The 19,650-nt window shown below is 34.8% G+C and overlaps 1 protein-coding gene across 1 annotated transcript in view; it reads right to left on the bottom strand.

Annotated features, from left to right (window-relative positions):
* LOC131049219 (uncharacterized) overlaps positions 1–19,650 on the bottom strand; it is a 214,579-nt gene that overhangs the window by 20,634 nt on the left and 174,295 nt on the right. The window contains exons 17-18 of the mRNA XM_057983262.2: positions 9,194–9,266; positions 5,252–5,334 (exon numbers count right to left, since the gene is read on the bottom strand). Coding sequence (XP_057839245.2) covers positions 5,252–5,334; positions 9,194–9,266 — 156 coding nt within the window. The remainder of the gene's footprint in view (positions 1–5,251; positions 5,335–9,193; positions 9,267–19,650) is intronic.

Genomic DNA, 19,650 nt, shown 5'->3' with positions numbered 1-19,650 from the left:
ATCAAAAAAGTTGTAATCATTCTTATTTATGTAATATCTAATTTTCATTTTTGATTGTTCGTTTGTTAATTATATTGAAAAAGTTATTGCTCAAAATCGCACCGAAAAACACAGGACCACAGAAAAACACCCAGAAAATCTGACGCACAGTTGCAGAAAGAAAACGCAAAGTAAGCTCGCAATTTTTGCAGAAAACAGACAGAAAAATGGGCAGGGAAACGTGCCCTCAAAAATCTATCACCACAAAAAACCTCCGCACAGGAATATCACAAAAGATGCCCTCAGTTTTCAGAAACAACTCAATTCTGAAGAAACAGAAGCCCTCGAACATGAAAACAGACCCTTTGAAATAAACGATTAACAACAACCCTTGGCAAGTCACAAAAACCTTCAAAAATTCCACCAATGATTATTTTCATCAAAAAAAAATATTAAAAAAAAATTCTGGAAGGGATTCCAAATAGGGAGGCTCGAATTTTTATTAAAAAGTTTGCCTATCTCTAAAAACTCCCATCAACCTGCTGATACCATGAAAAATCAATTGCTCAAATAATCGATATTAAACAAAGCAGACAAAGGCTCCCTAAATAGAGACTACAAGACGGTATTTCTAATAGAAACTAACCGTTAACAACAGACTCTAAAAATAGAGACTCTAAACAAAACTTAAGATGACAACTAAGATGACCATTATAGATATAATATAATATTATATTAATATATATTGCAATTTTAGTGGATCAATTTCAAGGTTCCAATAAGGTAAGTTACAAGAGGTATCGGAGCTAATGAACCTGCCAGCCTTGGGTAAATGTTGAAAAATTTAATTAATCAAGGGAACGGAAGATATCAAACCATTGGCACGATCACTATATGAAGCATGCTGCAAGATTAACACTCAATTACAATCAAGGGATGATATCTTGAACACTCTTAAATCAGTAGAAGAATGTTTGACTCCCATTGAAGAGTCATCCTCCAAAGTATTAGACATACCTCTAACTTCTACAGTGACCAACTTAAAACAACACAAATGATTGAGGCATCATGATGAGGAAATCAAATTGTTGATTACCTCTTGTTTAAGTCAGGTAATGAGAATTTTGGTACCTCTGTCATGTCCCCTAATAAACATTAAAAGGAAAGTATAAATGTATTAATTATTTTATATAAATTTCCCCTTCATTTATATAAATAATTAATATTTACAAGAATGTCTTTAATTTTATTTAACACTGTAACTAGTCCTAACTAGTACGGGATTCCTAACCAAATTGTTGACAATAAAAGGATGGTAGCATCCGAGAGAAGGGACATGAGATTTCTTTGATAAAGCATCATACCTAAAGATGAAAGTTGATCATCTACGTGATATCAACACTTGAAGATTGAATTCCTTTCGTCAGCCCCATACTGGCCTATTGGAACCAAAATATTGAACCAGGCATTGATCCGAGAAGTTAAACTTTGGCGTGGATATTTGAAGTTTTGCAGAGACGTGTGTTCCACACACCAGTCGTAAGGAAGGATAAGGCAATAGTGGTGAATGCGGGTAAAGTATCTCACGCAGTCTACATTCCATTCAGCATGAACGTCTGAAGACTCTGAAGGACACGTGCATCACTACCACGCAACGGATATGGTCGCTTTGCATCGGCAAACCATCAGGAGGAACTTGCATAAACCGTAAAGGGGAGACGGGAGTCGGCTGGCAAACACCGTAGGATGTTACAACAGCATAAGTCCCCGGCAATGCAAATTTATGCCGAGGCGAGGTGTTGATGGTCCGATCGCAAGGGAGGCGTCATTGGCAACGTATGCAGAGGCCTATATCAGATATAACCCATTCTGCGTAAGAATAGCAAACTGCGGAATCAAGTTAGGAGCAGAAGTCTATTACGCAGCCCATCAATGAATCTACGGTAACGTTTCAGGAAGATCACCACGGCAGAATTGGCATCATCAGTACTGCGAATTAACAGGTGCACCCAGAAATGCTTAAATCAAAAGTTATTTAATGTATTGTTTGTTCAATCTACGCAATGTTAAATATTGAATGTATAAAATGGTCGTCCAATCAATGTGATGTGGAGCAAGAAGGTTAATTTGCCTACACGGGTTATACTAATGAAACCCATAGGCATTCCAAAGATCAACTGACTAAAATTAAATAGTATCTCTCTGCACAATCTGGTCATAAATACTACAGTATTAAATAGTATCGCTCTGCACAATCTGGTCATAAACATTACATTACCGTCAGTCCCCAGTAAGGAATTTTACAACCTCTAGATCCATATGTATTCTTCTTGTGGACTTGGGGTTGCAAGATCTAATCCATGACATGTTCCATCATTTCTTCGCCACGAGCAAGGACACCCATGATGAAGATATCTTTGCAGCCATGAAATATATTCTGATTCTAACCATCAATGAGAGTAATGGTATTCCCCAAATGATCACATCTATGCTATGGACAGCTTGGACACAAAAATGGACTCTCTCCATCTGTGTATACGTTCAAACAATGTCAGGTCAAACTCAAACCTCACTTGAATAAAGAACAAGGAAGAATCCAGTTAGAAAATGAAGGTTCCCCAAATCTTCCTTTAGTTGTACATATAGAAGATAAATGCAAGGACATGGAAATAGTTCATAAGGAGGAAGATGAATCTCCATACAACCCTTCTATCACAAATGAAATAGTTACTTGGATTCATGAGGCTCATGAGGCATTAGATCTATACAAGCAAAGAGAAGATAATCCGATATATGGTCAACAAGCATTACAAGATGAAGAAAATCAGGAAGTAACTAAATACTTAAGGAACAAGAAGACCAAGAAAGATATAGGGAATTGGACAACATGGATAGAACCTATGACCATTGTTCCAAAGATTCATATAAGGAAAGTTTGGGAATAGATAGGTCTAAGTTTGGAACTAAGTATAAAATTCAGCTTGTGAATAATCTTTTATTGGAGGTTGAGGCCAAAATGATTTATGATAATCTACCTTTTGAATGGCACAAAGGAGCGTCGCAAGAATCAAGCTTGGAGTCTAGGTGTATTCTCTATCAGCAAAGTATTGAGGCAAGATAATGGTTGTAAGACAAACCACTCTCGAATCAAATTGCAAGATTTTTTTTATGGATGGAAAGATTGTCAAAAATAAATTAAGATTGTAAGGGATAAATGAATGATGAAAAACTCATCATCACCATTGTCATATAATCTAGTCAATGTGGGCAAGTACAAAGACATGGAGTTGTGGGTTGGCTTGAGATATTGGTACATATTTCAGACATCGTGTGTTGTTCATTCACACAACTTGAGAGAAAAGTTGGGCAAATAGATTCAATGGATAAAACAGATTTATGTTAAGGTTAGTGAGATCTAGATGTTTGTGACTAATCATCATGTTAAAAGTCATCTTCAAGTCGTCAAAATCATAGTTGTTGAATGTAATTTAATAAGATAGCATTTTTTTTTTTTATTTAAATCAATTTTTTATTTAATTTTTTTAACATTCTTGACTCTATATTTTAAATGTTAAACTTAAGAAACAAGAACATGATGATTCAACTTGAATGGCATTAACCATCTTTAAAATTGAATTTAAATTATTATTTTTAGTATACTATTAGGTTGTTCAGACGTAATACAATTCACATAAAATTCTCTTGAGATTGTATGTTGTGGTTATCAACAGCCTTTGGACTATATGAAGGTAGTCAAACAGGAAGAAGACCCAAAAGGTCAAAGAACTAATGCTATACAACAACTGATGGATTTGTGTACATAACTTTTACTAAGAAAATAATGAGTATGATCAAATTCTCTCATGGCCCAGCCATGTTTGCAAAGTACATGATTGCATCAACTTTACGATCAAGAGTATAAAGAGCATTTTAGTAATGAAAGAGAAAAATCCTTCTAAAACATTTTTCAAGGTTACAAGATTCTTGTTCAATGCATTCCAATAGTAAAATAGAAGCATCCTTTTCAAACATTTTTCAAAGAGGTTAGAAAATTCTTATTGAACGGTATAACAAAATTACCACTTTGTTGCTTATATTATGGCATGAAGATTCTTTCATTGCTTTGGAGGGTGCCACCAGACAAGGATGTTGAAGTTAGAGATGGGTATAAGGAAACATTTAGGACTATTCCCTGATTTGGATATAGATGACACAGTTGTGAATGATTTTGAAAAGGTTATAGCTTCAACTGATAACAACCGTAGGACTCCTCAGCAGAAGTACAAAGCCACTCAATGTGTGGTGGAACTTACATGGCCAAGGATCGATTTACTTGCAGCCTCTTGCCAGTAAATTTTAATTAAAACTATATTTGCAATCTTTTACCTCCCATTGCTAAATTTTTGGGCAAGCTTTACATTTATAGTTTTTAATTTTATTTTTATAAATAAATTAAACTATTTCAATTTTTTATTGACTTCACTTTAATAGGTCAAGTTCCTCTTTATTTGACCGTAACTTTAGTACATATTCCTTTATCCACTCAGTCGAGTGCTTCTGGTTGACAGCCAAAAAGGTAGAAGAGTTGGTATATGTGCATTCTAACTTGCACTTCATAATACACAGCCAAGCCAAGTACAAGGAGTTGGCCATGTGGAATTGGAATGCAGTGTTTGATCATTCAACTTGGATGCTTCCATTGCACAGCTTTCTCTGAAGAGAGTGAGGCATGAGACTTCTATGAAGGACCATCATAACAGCTAGCTGGAGTAGAACTGCTTGTGGTTCTAATAAACCAATTGATTATGTTGATGCTCTCAATGAGGAACCATGTGACAATTTATTCCATGTTACTATGTGCACATGTACTTTGACCATTAACTGCTATTCTATTTGAACTAATCCTATAAATTTAAACCATTTTGATTTTTTATTGAGTAATGGCATTGAATTATCAATTATTATTAGCACTTTGTCGCTATCTTTGTTTGTTTTGTACATATTATAGTTAAATTTTAATACTTTCTGTATGGCCATACACAATCTATAACGAATCTGGGTAAAATTATTGGTGCATAGTAGTATTCAGACTGAAAACTCAGGTTAAAACTTGATAATCAATATCCTAGATAATAGTTACAAATATGACCATTATTAGTTTAGAAATTAAAACATAAGCTGTTCTATGTTTCCTAATTTTCTTCCCTGTATTTTTTCTTAAATTCTTTTCTTGGGTTCTATTTTGTGTTAGAAGAGAAAACTAAAAGCTTACCACTAATGATTCGATGCCTCCAGATCTGCTTTCTAATTCTGAACCGAAACCAATTTCATTGCTCACATTAGCAGTCGACAATCCTGCAAACAATCAAGGGATTGAGTAAACTGAAAATCAGCAAAACATTGAAGGAACAAACAAAAATATTAATCTACAGTATTCACTAATAATGTACAAATCAATTTATTCTCCAGGATAAGTAAACTTGTTCCTGTGTATCAACTAGAAGTTTAACCTATTTTATTCTTTAGAGATAATCAATTCGACTTAACTGGAATTTTGGATCCTAATTTCTCATCCTTGAAATAGTTTTGAGGAAAGTGAGTAAATAACTTTGATGATGAGGAAGAAACCAAGAAATTAATCTACGGTATTCACCGACAATGTGCAAATCAATTCATTCTCCAGGATAATTAAACTTGTTCCCGTGAATCAACTAAAGTTTAACCTATTTGATTCTTTAGATGCTAAGTCGCCAGTTCAGATTCGGTTCATGGGTTTAGTCAGAAAAAAAAAATTGGGGGTTGGGTTCATTTTAGGTTCATCGATACAAAAAAACATATAAAAAACAGAAATATATACATATTTGCAGCAGTAATTAAGTTCAAAATAAACCACCATATTAATAGTCAAATAACATATCAAAATAGTAAATACACCACCTTATTAACAGTCAAATATCAGTCAAACTCAAATGTAATCCTTTTTTGTTTATGTTAATATAAAAGGCGAAGGACTTTAAACCTTTGGTTCACTTAGCAAAATAATATGTTTGCATAAGAAGAAATATTAGTAATATTGATTTCAGATGCACTTCCGCTAAAAGAAAAGAAGAAATCCATTTGCACGATTTGTCTAATAAGAGCTAAATGTTGCAAGACCTGTAAAATAGTTTTTGTGCAAAATAGACTATAAAAGACAGAATTATGTTATATAATTGAAAATATTGTCCTTCTGGGAATCAGAAGAAAGGTCATGAAGAAACTTGCATATTCGTACCAAGCCCTAAGGTCCTAACAAATATGCACTTTGTAAGTTCTCACCATTTATGGGTCACCTGTAAGAATCTGTGGTATATTACTATTAAATTTTCTGCAACAATTAGGGCTAAAGAGTGGTAGCTTCAAGAAACTAAAAAGATAAATATTAACACGCTAAGTAATTGTGAAGCATTTTATTTATGAACTCACCATTGTTGGATGCACTCCACTTTGTACTAGGGATAAACATTTGTTCTCTGCAGAGTTTTGCATGTATAAATGAACTATCTGTGTTTATTAGACTCATGATGCTAATAGTTTGTATGACTAAAGGACCTACGTGATTTTAGACAATATGTAATATTTGAAGAGATTTAATGGCTCTAGTATTTGTCTTGCAAAATAAAAACATGTTTATCTTCAGACACTTCTGATTTTGCATATGGCAGCAAATGTATAACAGTCATGATATTTGCATAAAGGTTACCAGAAGTGTTGAGACAGTCTAGGAGTCGTTTGGGAGTGGAACTAGAACCCTTGTTCAATTAAAGGATCATGAGGAAATCAGCATATGTAATAATTTTTAATACATTTACAGGTAGATAGAAGAGGCCAAAAACAGTGGGAGGTCAGGGTATGTTTCTTTTGCATAGCTGGGGCAGTTGAGTCAGAGAACCAATTTATTTTAGAAATACAAGCTTATAGTGATATTCAGGCCAATTATGCAGGTACTTTAGCAACAATTTCTCTAAAAGATTTGTTCAAAGAGGAGAAGGCTAAGAAAATGGCTGACTTCATTAAAAAAATAACAAAAAATCAGCAATGCAGAAAGCTAAAATGACCAGATCAGCTGTCTCTTAGGCTGTCTCCAACTGTGTGAACATTCAAAACCTTCTATTCTATTCTATTCTCCCTTCTCCTTTTTCAGAAACATGCATATTAAATGACACAAATTGGAGCAACAAGGTCACATCTGCTGAGCATATGCAATGTAAGGAACAAAAGCACTGGGACCTGAGCCTACATGGGAAAAGAATCCACTTCTTTACAGAACCATGAAAACGTTGATTTGACAACCAAATCCAGGTCCTACTTAAAATGCCCCAATTCCCTAGGCTGATGGGAGAATATCCTCGTGTAAGGTTAACTGTACACCTTGTCTTCCACAAGAAATAAATTTTAAACAAGCACATTGTGTTCCATAGAGAGACGCTCCTCATGAAAAGGGGCACTGAAAAAAAAAATTGAATTCACCCTGTAGCCACATCCAAAACATCTTGATACTTCAGCTTCCTAGCGCATTTGGTGTGAAAAAAGTAAAGAGAGATTTTAAGATATCAGCTTTCCACAATCCATACTGCTTCTTGTGGTTTCTGGATTTGATAGTGTTTGTTTTTATGCATAAACATTTTGGAGCACACTCTATGATCCATCATTGGGATGTTAGAGAGCTCAAGGAGTAGACAAATGGATTGTTGCAGACCCAGGATAAAATGAGGAATGGAAAAGAGGGAAGCGAGGAATGGGGGGAAGAGAGGAAAGAGGTTACACTAAAAACGAATTTACTTTAAAAGGACTATTTAGTATATTAGTAATAATAAACTAATTTGAATGAAAAATAGACATTAAGAATTAAGCATGCTAATGCTTAAATTGGTAATAGGATTAATATAAAATAACAACAAAATTTAAACCAATGCTGAAAAGCTTAAAAATTAGCATATTATCATTACAACTTATACTACATAAAATAAGTGTATGGAAACTAAAAATGAAGAAAAACAAAACAAATAGTGAATTGAAGTTAACAAAAACTTCTTATATAGATGTATTCTTATGTTGGTAAGAATATGTTAAAATATATAACATATTCTAATGTATTCTTACCAACATATTCTAACTTCGACTTACTATTTGTTTTGTTTTACTTCATTTTTGGTTTCCATAACATTTCTTATTTTATATAATATAAGTTGTTATTATAATTTGTTAATTTTTTAACTTTTCTCTATTACCTTAAATTTTGTTGTTTTTTCATATTAATCCCATTACCAATTTAAGCATTAGCATGCTTAATTCTTAATGTCTATTTTTCATTCAAGTTAGTTTATTATTACTAACATACTAAATAGTCTTTTTGAAGTAACTTGTACTAAGGGTAAAGTTCTGTATGTAAATGGAATTTCACTAATATTATATAATCTTAAACTTCCAACTTATCTCCCATCACAGTGCTCAACACCATCCAGTCTGACATTCTTCCACTGGTTTGAACTATTCAGTTGGCCGACTGTAATGGATTTGTACAGTTTTAGCCATTTTACAATTTTGCACTTTTTCCCACTTCCACAGAAGCAGAAAGTTTAGGTTTCTGTCTGACATTCTACAGTAGTTACCAGAACTTTCTTTTTCCTTATAGTTTTTCCTTTCTATATTTAGTTTTTATCATTTTCAAAATACAGCTCAGACTATTAAATTTCTATTCATCTCTACTTTTCTGTGCCAGAGTGTTACAGTCTTGCTATTTTCTACTTTTTGATCAAAGAAAACAAAATGAAAATGAAATAATGGTGATATTTTAGACCCAGTTATCTAAGAATGTTAATATTTATCATCATCAATTGCAATCCCCAGCCATCAATTCTGGGGTTGCACACTGATGCCTCACAACCAAAGGAGTACAATATATGCAACATTCTAAAACTAAAATTATCTAGTTTTGCTATCTTAATTTACTTATAACAACCCATTTACAAAATTTCCAAGACTGATCCAATAAGTAGAATTTATTGCAATTGCAATTACAATGGCAAAAAATATTTATTAGAAATTCACAATTTCATAGTATTGTTTAAGTTCTAGTTCTACTAACAATATCACATACATGTACTATCTACTGTCGAGCTCATCAAATTTTACAATAATCATAAAGCTTCCCCTTGAGCAATATAAATATTACCAAAAATAACCAGGATTTGTGTAACATATTCTGCTGCTTCTTTCACCAAGATAGGCAATAAGTTTCCAGCAGCCTGCAAATAGATGAATTGTAAACTAAGGCAATGCCCTTATAAACAAAATCATAGCAAAACCAACCATTGACCTAAAAAATAAATTTGAATACCTGGAAACACGCATAACTTCCAACAATAAATTGAAATATGACTAAAAGAAAATTAAAATAAACCATCAAAAAATTCTGCGCAATTGCATTTAGGTGAAAGCAAGGGTTTACATGACACCGCACTAATTCTATACAGAAAACAATATCCTGTAATATATATCACAGTCAGGGATATTACCTTGAGAATTATCCCATTTCACTGCATTCAACATATCAAACAAATGCATGAAAACAAAGGAAAACAATATTTCTGAAAACAACTGTCATAAAATTTAATTGATGTTTGCAATCAAAAGTATTGATAAAAAATGTTGACACGGTTGTTTCCCGAAACATTGATCATAAATATTGACACAGTTGTTTCCAGAAATGTTTATCACGGTTACCAAATCTAGCGGGTTTTGTCCAAATCCAGTCTGGTTTGGATTTTTTGGACCAAAAGGTTTGTTTGTTTTGATCCAAGTTTTTCAATCACTGTTAAAATTTTCCTGAACTTTTTCAAAATTTCTGGATTTCCAATTTTGTTTTTACCTCCCAAATGAATCACTTTTTGAATGTTTTGAAAAAGAATCCACCGACATCAAAACTATATTAACGAAGAAACCTGCCCGGAAACTCAACAATGACACTTAAGCTCAAGAAGACTATGTGTAGCATTTTAAACAACACCAAGCTTAGACCCTCAAGCTAAGAATGATGGAATCACAGTATAGTTCTGTGCAAGAATGACCATATTCTAATTTCTAAATAGTGCATTCAACAGATGAAGTATAGGTAAGGCTTGAGACCATACATCCAATCAAGCATGGATTTACTCTAGATCTCCAACCCTTGAAAAGCATACAAATTCTCCTGCAAATACAAGGTCCAAGCCAAGCAGAAGACTAAGAAAGAAGAGCCAATGTCTCATGGAAAAGCACAAACAAGGAACACCAAGTTTGACATCATTACAAATCCAATCAACGAAAAAGACTTCTCCAAAAACCTAAAAGGACACACTGCCTAATGTGTAGAACAATCCAATATTAGCGAGTACTACTTAGTTCACAACTCTAGCAATCACTCAATTGAAGAATTTCATGCTACAAAAGCCTTGCTTGTGTGTAATGTCCTGTTTTAGGATGACTAACGAATTTGGAACAATGGATCAATACTTTAATTACCAGTCTTCTTTCTAAGCAATTAACTTAGAACTGAGAAAGATAACAGTATTATCACTTATAATGAGAAATGGTAAGTATGTTCTGCTATATGAATATATTAATTCTTGCAAACTTGAACAACGGATATTGTAAACAATATATGATAGTAACTATTATTCTGGTACAATGGATATGATATTCAGGTTTGCAACATATAATCCTTATTAATTTGATAAGATGGAATATCTTTTCTATATCTGATATGTTGTGGAAATTATGCAATGATTATACTCCGAACGATACTTAATACCTTCGCCGTCTCTGATATGGCAGATTAAGCTTGCAGTGATACAAGCTTTGTCTAATAAATGATCTGTTATGATGTGCTGCGATATTTGGCCTTCGACTATGCTTCACGATAACTGTAAAAGATGTTTCTGTTTTGTAATATAATATGCTTCCATTCAATGGGTGCCTTCTCGAATATGGAATGTATATTTCTACAACCGTTTCTGGACTTGAAGTCTGTGCCAAGATTGAGCTATCCAATGGGATACACATGAAAATAGATAATAAACACATACGCTGCCTTTGAGAGTGTTTTGAACTTGAACTTATATTTATGATGAGACAAGGTGTTTGGAAGCCGCGCCTTTTTGTTGGAAATGCACTCCTTCATTAATTCGCAGTAACAAACAAATGAAATGGTTAGTTTGTTAATCGGTTCCCTTGGTTAATATACGTTTATCACCTGATTGCTATGGATTTACTAAGGGAATTAAAACATACGTTTGGAGGGATATTACAGTCTCCCCTCCTTAAGATTGCTTGTCCTCAAGCAATTCAAGAATTTGCTCATTCTCTCAAGTTGCATCTTCGATGGGAAGATTTTTGCATTTAGTGAGGTATTCTTAAAGAACTTTGTTTCTTAAGACTCATACCCTTATATCTATAACCTTTTCTAGGATCAAAGTTAATTTGCCATCTTCATCTAGTGGTGGTAGTTCTTCAAAGGCTATGATTCTTTGTCCAAGAGCCTTTTTAAGGCAAGACACATGGAAAACGTTGTGTATTTTGCTGGTTGAGGATAATTCCAATTGATAAGCTACTTGTCCAGTTTCTTTGTTATCTTATAAGGGCCATAGAACCTGGGTTTTAATTTTTCTGCCCCACTTTTCTTCAAGGTGGATTGTTTGTATGGTTGGAGTCGAACGTATACAAAATCTCCTACCACAAAACTCCTCTCCATTCATTGTTTATCTGCATATAGTTTTTGCTGGTTTAGAGCATTTTGCATATTGTTCTTGAGTGCTTTAAGGATGTCTTGACCTTCTTGAATCCAATCCTTTGCCTTAGGTACCTTACTATCTCCAAGGGCCAATTCTAGGAATGACAATGCATCATATCCGTATAAGGCTTTAAAGAGTGACATACCTATGGACATGTGGTATGTTGTATTGTAACAATATTCTCCCAAGTGGAGCCACTTGGTCCATGATTTTTGTTGTCCTGCTACGTAATTTCGTAAGTATCCTTCAACCCATTTGTTAACAATTTCCATTTGCCCATCTGTTTGGGGACGGTAGCAGGTGCCTGGAGTTAACTCGGTGCTTGCTTGGAGAGCAATTCAGTCCAAAATATGCAAAGGAACCTTCTATCTCTGTCACTTACTATGTTCTTGGGTAGTCCATGAAGTCGGAATATTTCCTTGAAGAATAGTTCAGCCACGTGAGATGCATTAAATTCAAATGAAATTGCAAAGAAGTGTGCATATTTGGTCAAACAATCTACTACTATGATGATACAATCTTTACCCATTACTTTTGGGAGGCTGGTGACAAAATCCATTGATATACTCTCCCACTTTTGCTTAGCAATAGGTAGAGGTTGAAGTAGCCCGGCGGGAAAAGTGCGTTCATCTTTATTCTATTTACATGTTGGACATTCCTTTATAAATCGAAGCACATCATTCTTCAATCCCTTCCAAGAATACCTTTCTCTTATTTGCTTATATGTTTTGAAATAACACGGGTGTCCAATTGTGAGTGCTTCATGATAGGCTTTCAAAATCTTCCCTTTTAGTTTAGATTCTGGCACTACATATATTCTCCCTTTGTAGATAATACGGTCATCCATGACTTGATATTTGTCTTCTTGTATTTTCCCTTCTAGCAGATTGCTTGTAAATGTGTTTTTTGGAGTATTCCGCTAGGAGATGGATTTTCCAATCATTTGATATTATGGATAAGGAATAGATTGTGGGCTTCCGAGATAGTGCGTCAGCAACTACATTTATTTTTCCTTTAATATATTCTATGTCAAAGTCATATGCTTGTATTTTACTAACCCACTTTTGTTGTCTTTCATTAAGATCTTTCTGATCCAAGAAGTATTTAAGGTCGTTATGATCAGTTTGTACCACAAATTTGGCACCAACTAAATATTGTCGGAATTTGTTTGAAGTGTGCATGATGGCAAGCATTTCTTCGTCATAGGTGGAATATAGTTGTTCATTGTTATTTAATTTTCTACTTTCAAAAGCTATGGGGTACCCATTTTGCAATAAAACAACTCCTACTCCTCCCAATGCATCGCATTCCAAGACAAAGGGTTGATTGAAATCGGGAAGTGCTAAGACCAGCCAGTTGCTCATGGTTTCCTTGAATGTGTCGAATGCCTTTTGGGCTTCTTTTGTTTAGAACGGTCAATGGTGTTCCCATATGCGAGAATCCCTTGACAAATCTCCTGTAATAACTGCATAGACCATAGAATCCTCGTAGCTTCGTAAGATTTTTAGGCTGGGACCAATCTAATATGGCTTGTATTTTCTCTTGGTATACTTGCACTCCTTTCTCACTGATGATGAGGCCTAAATATAATATCTCAGTCATGCCAAATTCACATTTGGATTCTTTGGCATATAGAGATTGTGCCTATAATATTCCCAAGACTTCATCCAAATGCTTTAGATGATCTTCCCATGTTTTACTATATATGAGGATATCATCAAAGAACACAAATAGGGATTTCCTTAATTGCTTTCTAAAAATGTGGTTCATGCAAGACTGGAAGGTTGTTGGTGCATTAGTGAGTCCAAAGGGCATAGCCAAGAATTCAAAGTGACCAAAATGGCCTCTAAATGCAAATTTGTGGACATCTTCTTCTCTTACCCTTATTTGATGGTAACCTGATCTTAAATCAATGTTTGAAAAATAAACTGCTACATGTAATTCATCCAACAACTGATCGATCCTAGGTATGGGATATCTATTTTTGATGGTTTTTTTATTGAGTGCACAGTAATCAATGCACATTCTTAAGGTTCCATCTTTTTTCTTTACCAAAGCCACTGACAATGCAAAGGGGTTTGAACTTGGCCTTATGTACCCCATATCAAGAAGTTCCTTGATAGTCCTTTCGATTTCATCTCTAAATCTTTTGGGATGCCTATATGGGAAGGTGAACACAGGTTTTGCTCCTTCTAGTTCAATAGTATGTTCAAATCCTCGATGGGGAGGCCTGCATGGTGGTATTTCCCCCAAAGAATTACTTATGTTTGTTCACAATGACTAGGAGGTCGTCTTTAGGGTCATACTTGGATTTGTTGTTTGTTACATTGGTGGAGATTAAACATTGTGCTTCCCATGCTACGTCCCCCTTCCTAAAAATTCCTTCCATTTTTTTGGCTAATACAACTTTAGGGGTACCATCTGCTAGACCATGGAAATGACTTTTTGGGCATTGTCTTCAAATTTGAACTCCATTGTCTGAAAGTTTTGTGAGTATTCTCTAACATTTGTCATCTAGAGAATACTGAGGATGGCATCATTATCTCCCAAATCCACAATGCAAAAAATTTTGGTGATGGTGTGATTGTTAATGCTAATCTTTAGCTGAGGAACTTTGGTTGTAAAAGGCATGTGGTAATCGTCTGCTACTAATGCCTTGAACCCTTCATGTATTTCGGTTTGAAGATTTTGCTTGGTCACTAATGCCCAATTGATGAAGTTGTGGGTGGCCCCACTGTCAATCAAAATGGTGATCCTTTGTCCTTGTAAGGTCCCTTTAACCTTAAAGGAGTTAAACTTTGGCGTGGACATAGTGGCAATAACACCTTTTCCCTTTTCCTTGTGGATGGTTACCTTAGGTGTCTTGGTTTGGATGTTGTTGTAATCCTTCTTTTTGTTGATGGGTCTCACCTCTATATAATGATTCTCCCCCTTCCTCGGCAAAGGTTGCTTACACATAAAATAGATTTTTTCTTCTTCGTTTGTACCCTCTTCATATGTTGGTACCTTCATCATTTCTAATTTCATATTGGTTTTCATAGCGTGAGCCTGTCTTACCGCTTCTTGCAATGTGACGGATTTTAGGGCTTTTACCCATCCCTTGAGGGTTTCCTTTAGACCAATTATAAATAGTGTGACCAACCTCTTTGTTGATATGTCTTTGACGACTGTCAAGAGTCTTTGGAAGTCTGTTACGTATTCCTCTATAGATCCTTCTTGTTTTAATAGTGCTAGTTCTTTGAAGTATAGTTCCAGGTTTTTGTTGTCAAACCATTCTATTAAATGTTCTGTAAACTCTTCATATAAAGTGATTTTGACATGATTCATGGTTATCATACCATGATACCACCATTCTTGTGTTGTCCCTTCCAGATGTAAGGCTGCAAATTTAATCGCTTTTTCTTCCATCATAGAGTTTAATTGGAAATATGTATCAACTTTATGTATCCATGCTCTATCCGTAATATTACTTGATCCACTAAAATAAGGTAGCTAGAGCTTCCCTATCTTCTTTCTTAGTTCTGAATGATGTCCTCTTTTTGGTAGTTGTTCCAACCATAGGTCCATGTAATCTTTGAGAGAAATTTCGGTTTGCAATCTGCTATTAATCCAATCTTGGTAGAATTGTGTTTGCAGTTCTACTAGTGTCAGCTCTGCGTTGCTTTGATCCTTCTTTGTAGTGAAGGTTGGAATCATGGGTCTACGATTTGTAGTACCGTGTTATGATTTTTCATTATTGATTGTTTTGTGATCCTTATTCATGGCTTGCAACAACATTTGTAGTGTGTGTCAATTTTTGTTTTGTGTTGTATTGCTCTTTCATAAACTGGTCTAGTTTGGTCTTGGATTCTTTCATTTGATCCTTCCACAGGCTAGCAGGACTGTGTCCTCTGATACCACTTGTAATGTCCCATTTTAGGACAACTTACGAATTTGGAACAATTGATCAATACTTTAATTACCAGTCTTCTTTCTAAGCAATTAACTTAGAATTGAGTAAGATAACAGTATCATCACTTAAAATGAGAAATGGTAAGTATGTTCTACTACATGAATATATTGATTCTTGCAAACTTGTACAACGGATATTGCAAACAATATATTATTTGTAACTATTATTCTGGTGCAATGGATATTATATTCAGGTTTGCCGCATATAATCCTTATCAATTTGATAAGATGGAATATCTTTGCTAAATCTGATATGTTATGGAAATTATGCAATGATTATACTCTGATCGGTACTTAATAACTTCGTTGTCTCTGATATGGCAGATTAAGCTTGCAGTGATACGAGCTTTGACCGATAAATGATCTGTTATGATGTGCTACGATATTTGGCCTTCGACCATGTATGCTTCACGATAACTGTAAAGGATGATGTTTTTGAATTGTAATATAAAATGGTTGCATTCAATGGGTGCCTTCTCGAATATGGAATGTATATTTCTGCAACCGTTTCTGGACTTGAAGTCTGTGCTCAGATTGATCTATCCCATGGGATACACATAAAAATAGATAATAAACACATACGCTGCCTTTGAGAGTGTTTTGAACTTGAACTTATATTTGTGAGGAGACACAGTGTTTGGAAGCCAAGTCTTTTTGTTGGAAATGCACTCCATTAATTCGAAGTAACTAACCAATGAAATGGTTAGTTTGTTAATCAGTTCCCTTGGTTAATATACGTTTATCACCTGATTGCCACGGATTTACTAAGGGAATTAAAACATACATGTGGAGGGATATTACATTGTGCAACTAGACAATACTAGGATACTATTGAGACGCATGACAAAGGCAAACAAATCATGGATGCAGAGCCAAGTGACATAATCAATATCAGCAACATTCCTTCAAAGGAACCAAGGACGTTCCACTCTCAAGTGCAAGTCACTAGAGAGCCAATATACTTCATATTCGACAATTAAAGATAGAACAATCTAATTCTCTTGAAGCAATTCATAAACTAGAATTTTCCATTAATGCCTCCCCTTTAGTCACATACTAGAACAAGTCACTTGGTGTGCAAAATCAAGTCATTCTAAGATGCAATCCTTTGCAATGTCACACCGTTAGAGACATATGATGCTTTACTTGGGAATCATATCTATTTTATTAACATGCAACTTATTGGACAAATCCTAGAAAAGTTATCATACATGTTGGTACAAAATATAGCTTAAAATGTACAGAATGAGTTTTGTTGAGGTGTAGCAGCAATGCCCCTAGCAGGGTCGAGGGGCAGTGCCCCTCACAAGGGTCTACCCCACTTGTTTTTTTTGAATTTATCCCAAGTTTTGACACATTGTTGGTGTCATGAATTAAAATGCAGAAACTTACCATTTTTTTGCAGTCCTGGTGAGTTTTAAAGAAAAAATTGATTAGTAAACCTCACCAAAACTTGGAGAGCAAAAAAAGGGTGATTACACGACAACTCACAAAGTATGCAAACTATGACGATCCATTGCTTAGTTGGAATGTTTTAGCCTTGAGTGCTAATCTTACTCTGTCTCTTCGTAGTATATCTTTAGTAATGGAAGAAGTATAGAGGTATTCCCCTACATTTCCGTACCATGCTTGTACTTGATCTATGAAAGTTGATTTATAATAAAATGATTTTTTCCTAGCTGCACAATAATTTTAAATGTGAATTCTTCAAGTAGCAATAACCATCAACTTAACCACCATTGGATGTTTGGTGTGTTTACTAGGTACATCAATGCTTCATGGTCAATATAAAATGTAAATGGTGTAGCCAACAAATAGTGTCAAAAATTTGTATGGCATATACCCTGCCAAGGGTGTCTCTCTATATAATATTATAGTTTTGTTTTAAATTTGATAACAATCTAGTTGCGAAAAGAACTAGCTGATCGAACCCTTGAGGTCCTTGTGCCAACATTGCCCCAATAGCAAGCTAAGAAGCATCTAAATATACATGGAATTCCTATCCGAATTTGGATAAACCAAGATAGGGAAACTAATGAATCTTACCTTTAATTCATTAAAAATTTGTCCCTATTCTTCCTTCCACATAAATGATACTCTTTTCCTTGTAAGCATGTCTAGTGGGTGTGAGATCTAAGAAAAACATTTGATGAACAGACAATATAGCACATGAGGCCAAAGGACCTTATTCCCATGACATCCTTTGAGCCTTCCATTTCTACACTTACTCTTACCTTGTTGGGATCTATTTTAAGTCCAACATTACAATGTGTCTAAGGAATTTACCTAGCAATACGTGAAACAACAGTTCTAGAGATACAAGGCTAGGTCTGTTAATTTGCATTCTCCCATACATCTTACTAATGCCTCAAGGTGTGTCTCTTGGTCACTATAAACTAGCCAATCATCAAAGAATGCCTTGAACTTTCCTGTAGACATTTTATCAAAGATGTGAAGAATAATTCTCTAAAATATGACAAGATCCTTGCATGGAATAAATGGCATTCTATTCTAAGCAGATGACCATCCACTATAAAAAATCTTAATTTTGTTTTCCTCTGCTATACTTATCTGATTGTACCTTGCGAACCCATCCATGAAGGAATAAATCTCATATCCTGACACTTGTTCAAGAATGGAGTCAATAAAAAAAGGTTGCAAAATGGATCCTTAATTGTTATGGCATTATGACTTCATATATCCACACATTCTATTTTGTCTAACTCCTTTAATGAAATAACTATTGGTGAAAGGGTACCCATATCTTCCAACTCCTAATCCCAAAGCATGAAAGAGTTTTTGTCCTTCCAACTCCTACACCAAGAGCATGAAAGGATTGCATCCTTCCAACTCCTACAAGACACTTCCTCCAATTCAAACTGATTATTTGATGAATTTTCTTGATGAATGGTGACTGATATTTCTTGATGGATTGACTAGTTAATGTTTGAATGAAGTTCAATAGTTCATGCTTGAATGAGTAATTTCTCTTTGTTTCTGTAATTAATATTCTAATTGCTGATTGCTTTAATTCTCCTTTCCTGACCATTTCTTTAAATAAATAATATTCATTTATTCTTCAACTACTGTAGATCCCAGTAGGACTTAATTGAATATGTTTTTCATTGGTGATCGCTGTTGGTATCTGAATTGAAATGCTTGACTGCTTCAATGGATTGTTTTGATTCTTCAGTCTGGGATGAATTTCTTTTTCTGAATGTAACTCAGAATTTCTACTCTGAATTGTTGTGATCTGAAATTTGTTTTTGAATTACTTGTAGTTGATGATATCCCCCTCCTCAAATGAATTGTCTCCCCTTCTATATATTTCATTTGGAGAAGCATACATCATCATAAACCCCATCACCTATGCAAGCGTTGCACCTCTTTGAGCGCTGCCTTAACAAGCTTAATTTAACCCAGGTTTACTGTTATTAAAGACTGCAATTAGTATTTATGAATGCTGTGATCTCTTCAGACAGGGCATGAGAGATTGGCCTCATGGACGTTATTAAAATATTCCATTCTTTCATTCATTCATTCGTCCCCAAAGAGGAAAGGTTTTTCAAAATTTAAGAGCTACAAAGGTGCTGCAGTTATGGTATTGATTCATGGCATTGTTACAACTAGGAGTAAACCTGCACTCACCTAAAACAACATGATTTGAATCCTTCCTTCCACCTGCACACAGTAGAACGGATATACATAAAGAATTTCTAACCATCTTCTCCTTATCCGCTTCCACATCATCACTGCCCCCCTTACTCAAAACCACCAGATCCTAGTTTCCCTCTCTCTTTGTGCGTGTGTGTGTGGGTGTGTGGGTGTGTGGGTGTGTGTGTTTTGTGTGTGTGTGTAGTTCTAGAAAGCTCAATTTTCTCAATTAGGGCTAAGTCACAAGCAAGCAATG

This window comes from Cryptomeria japonica, chromosome 11 (genome assembly GCF_030272615.1).
Source record: "Cryptomeria japonica chromosome 11, Sugi_1.0, whole genome shotgun sequence".
NCBI lineage: Eukaryota > Viridiplantae > Streptophyta > Pinopsida > Cupressales > Cupressaceae > Cryptomeria > Cryptomeria japonica.
The sequence above is the reverse complement of the archived record's forward strand: the minus strand, read 5'-3'. Positions and strand labels throughout refer to the sequence as shown.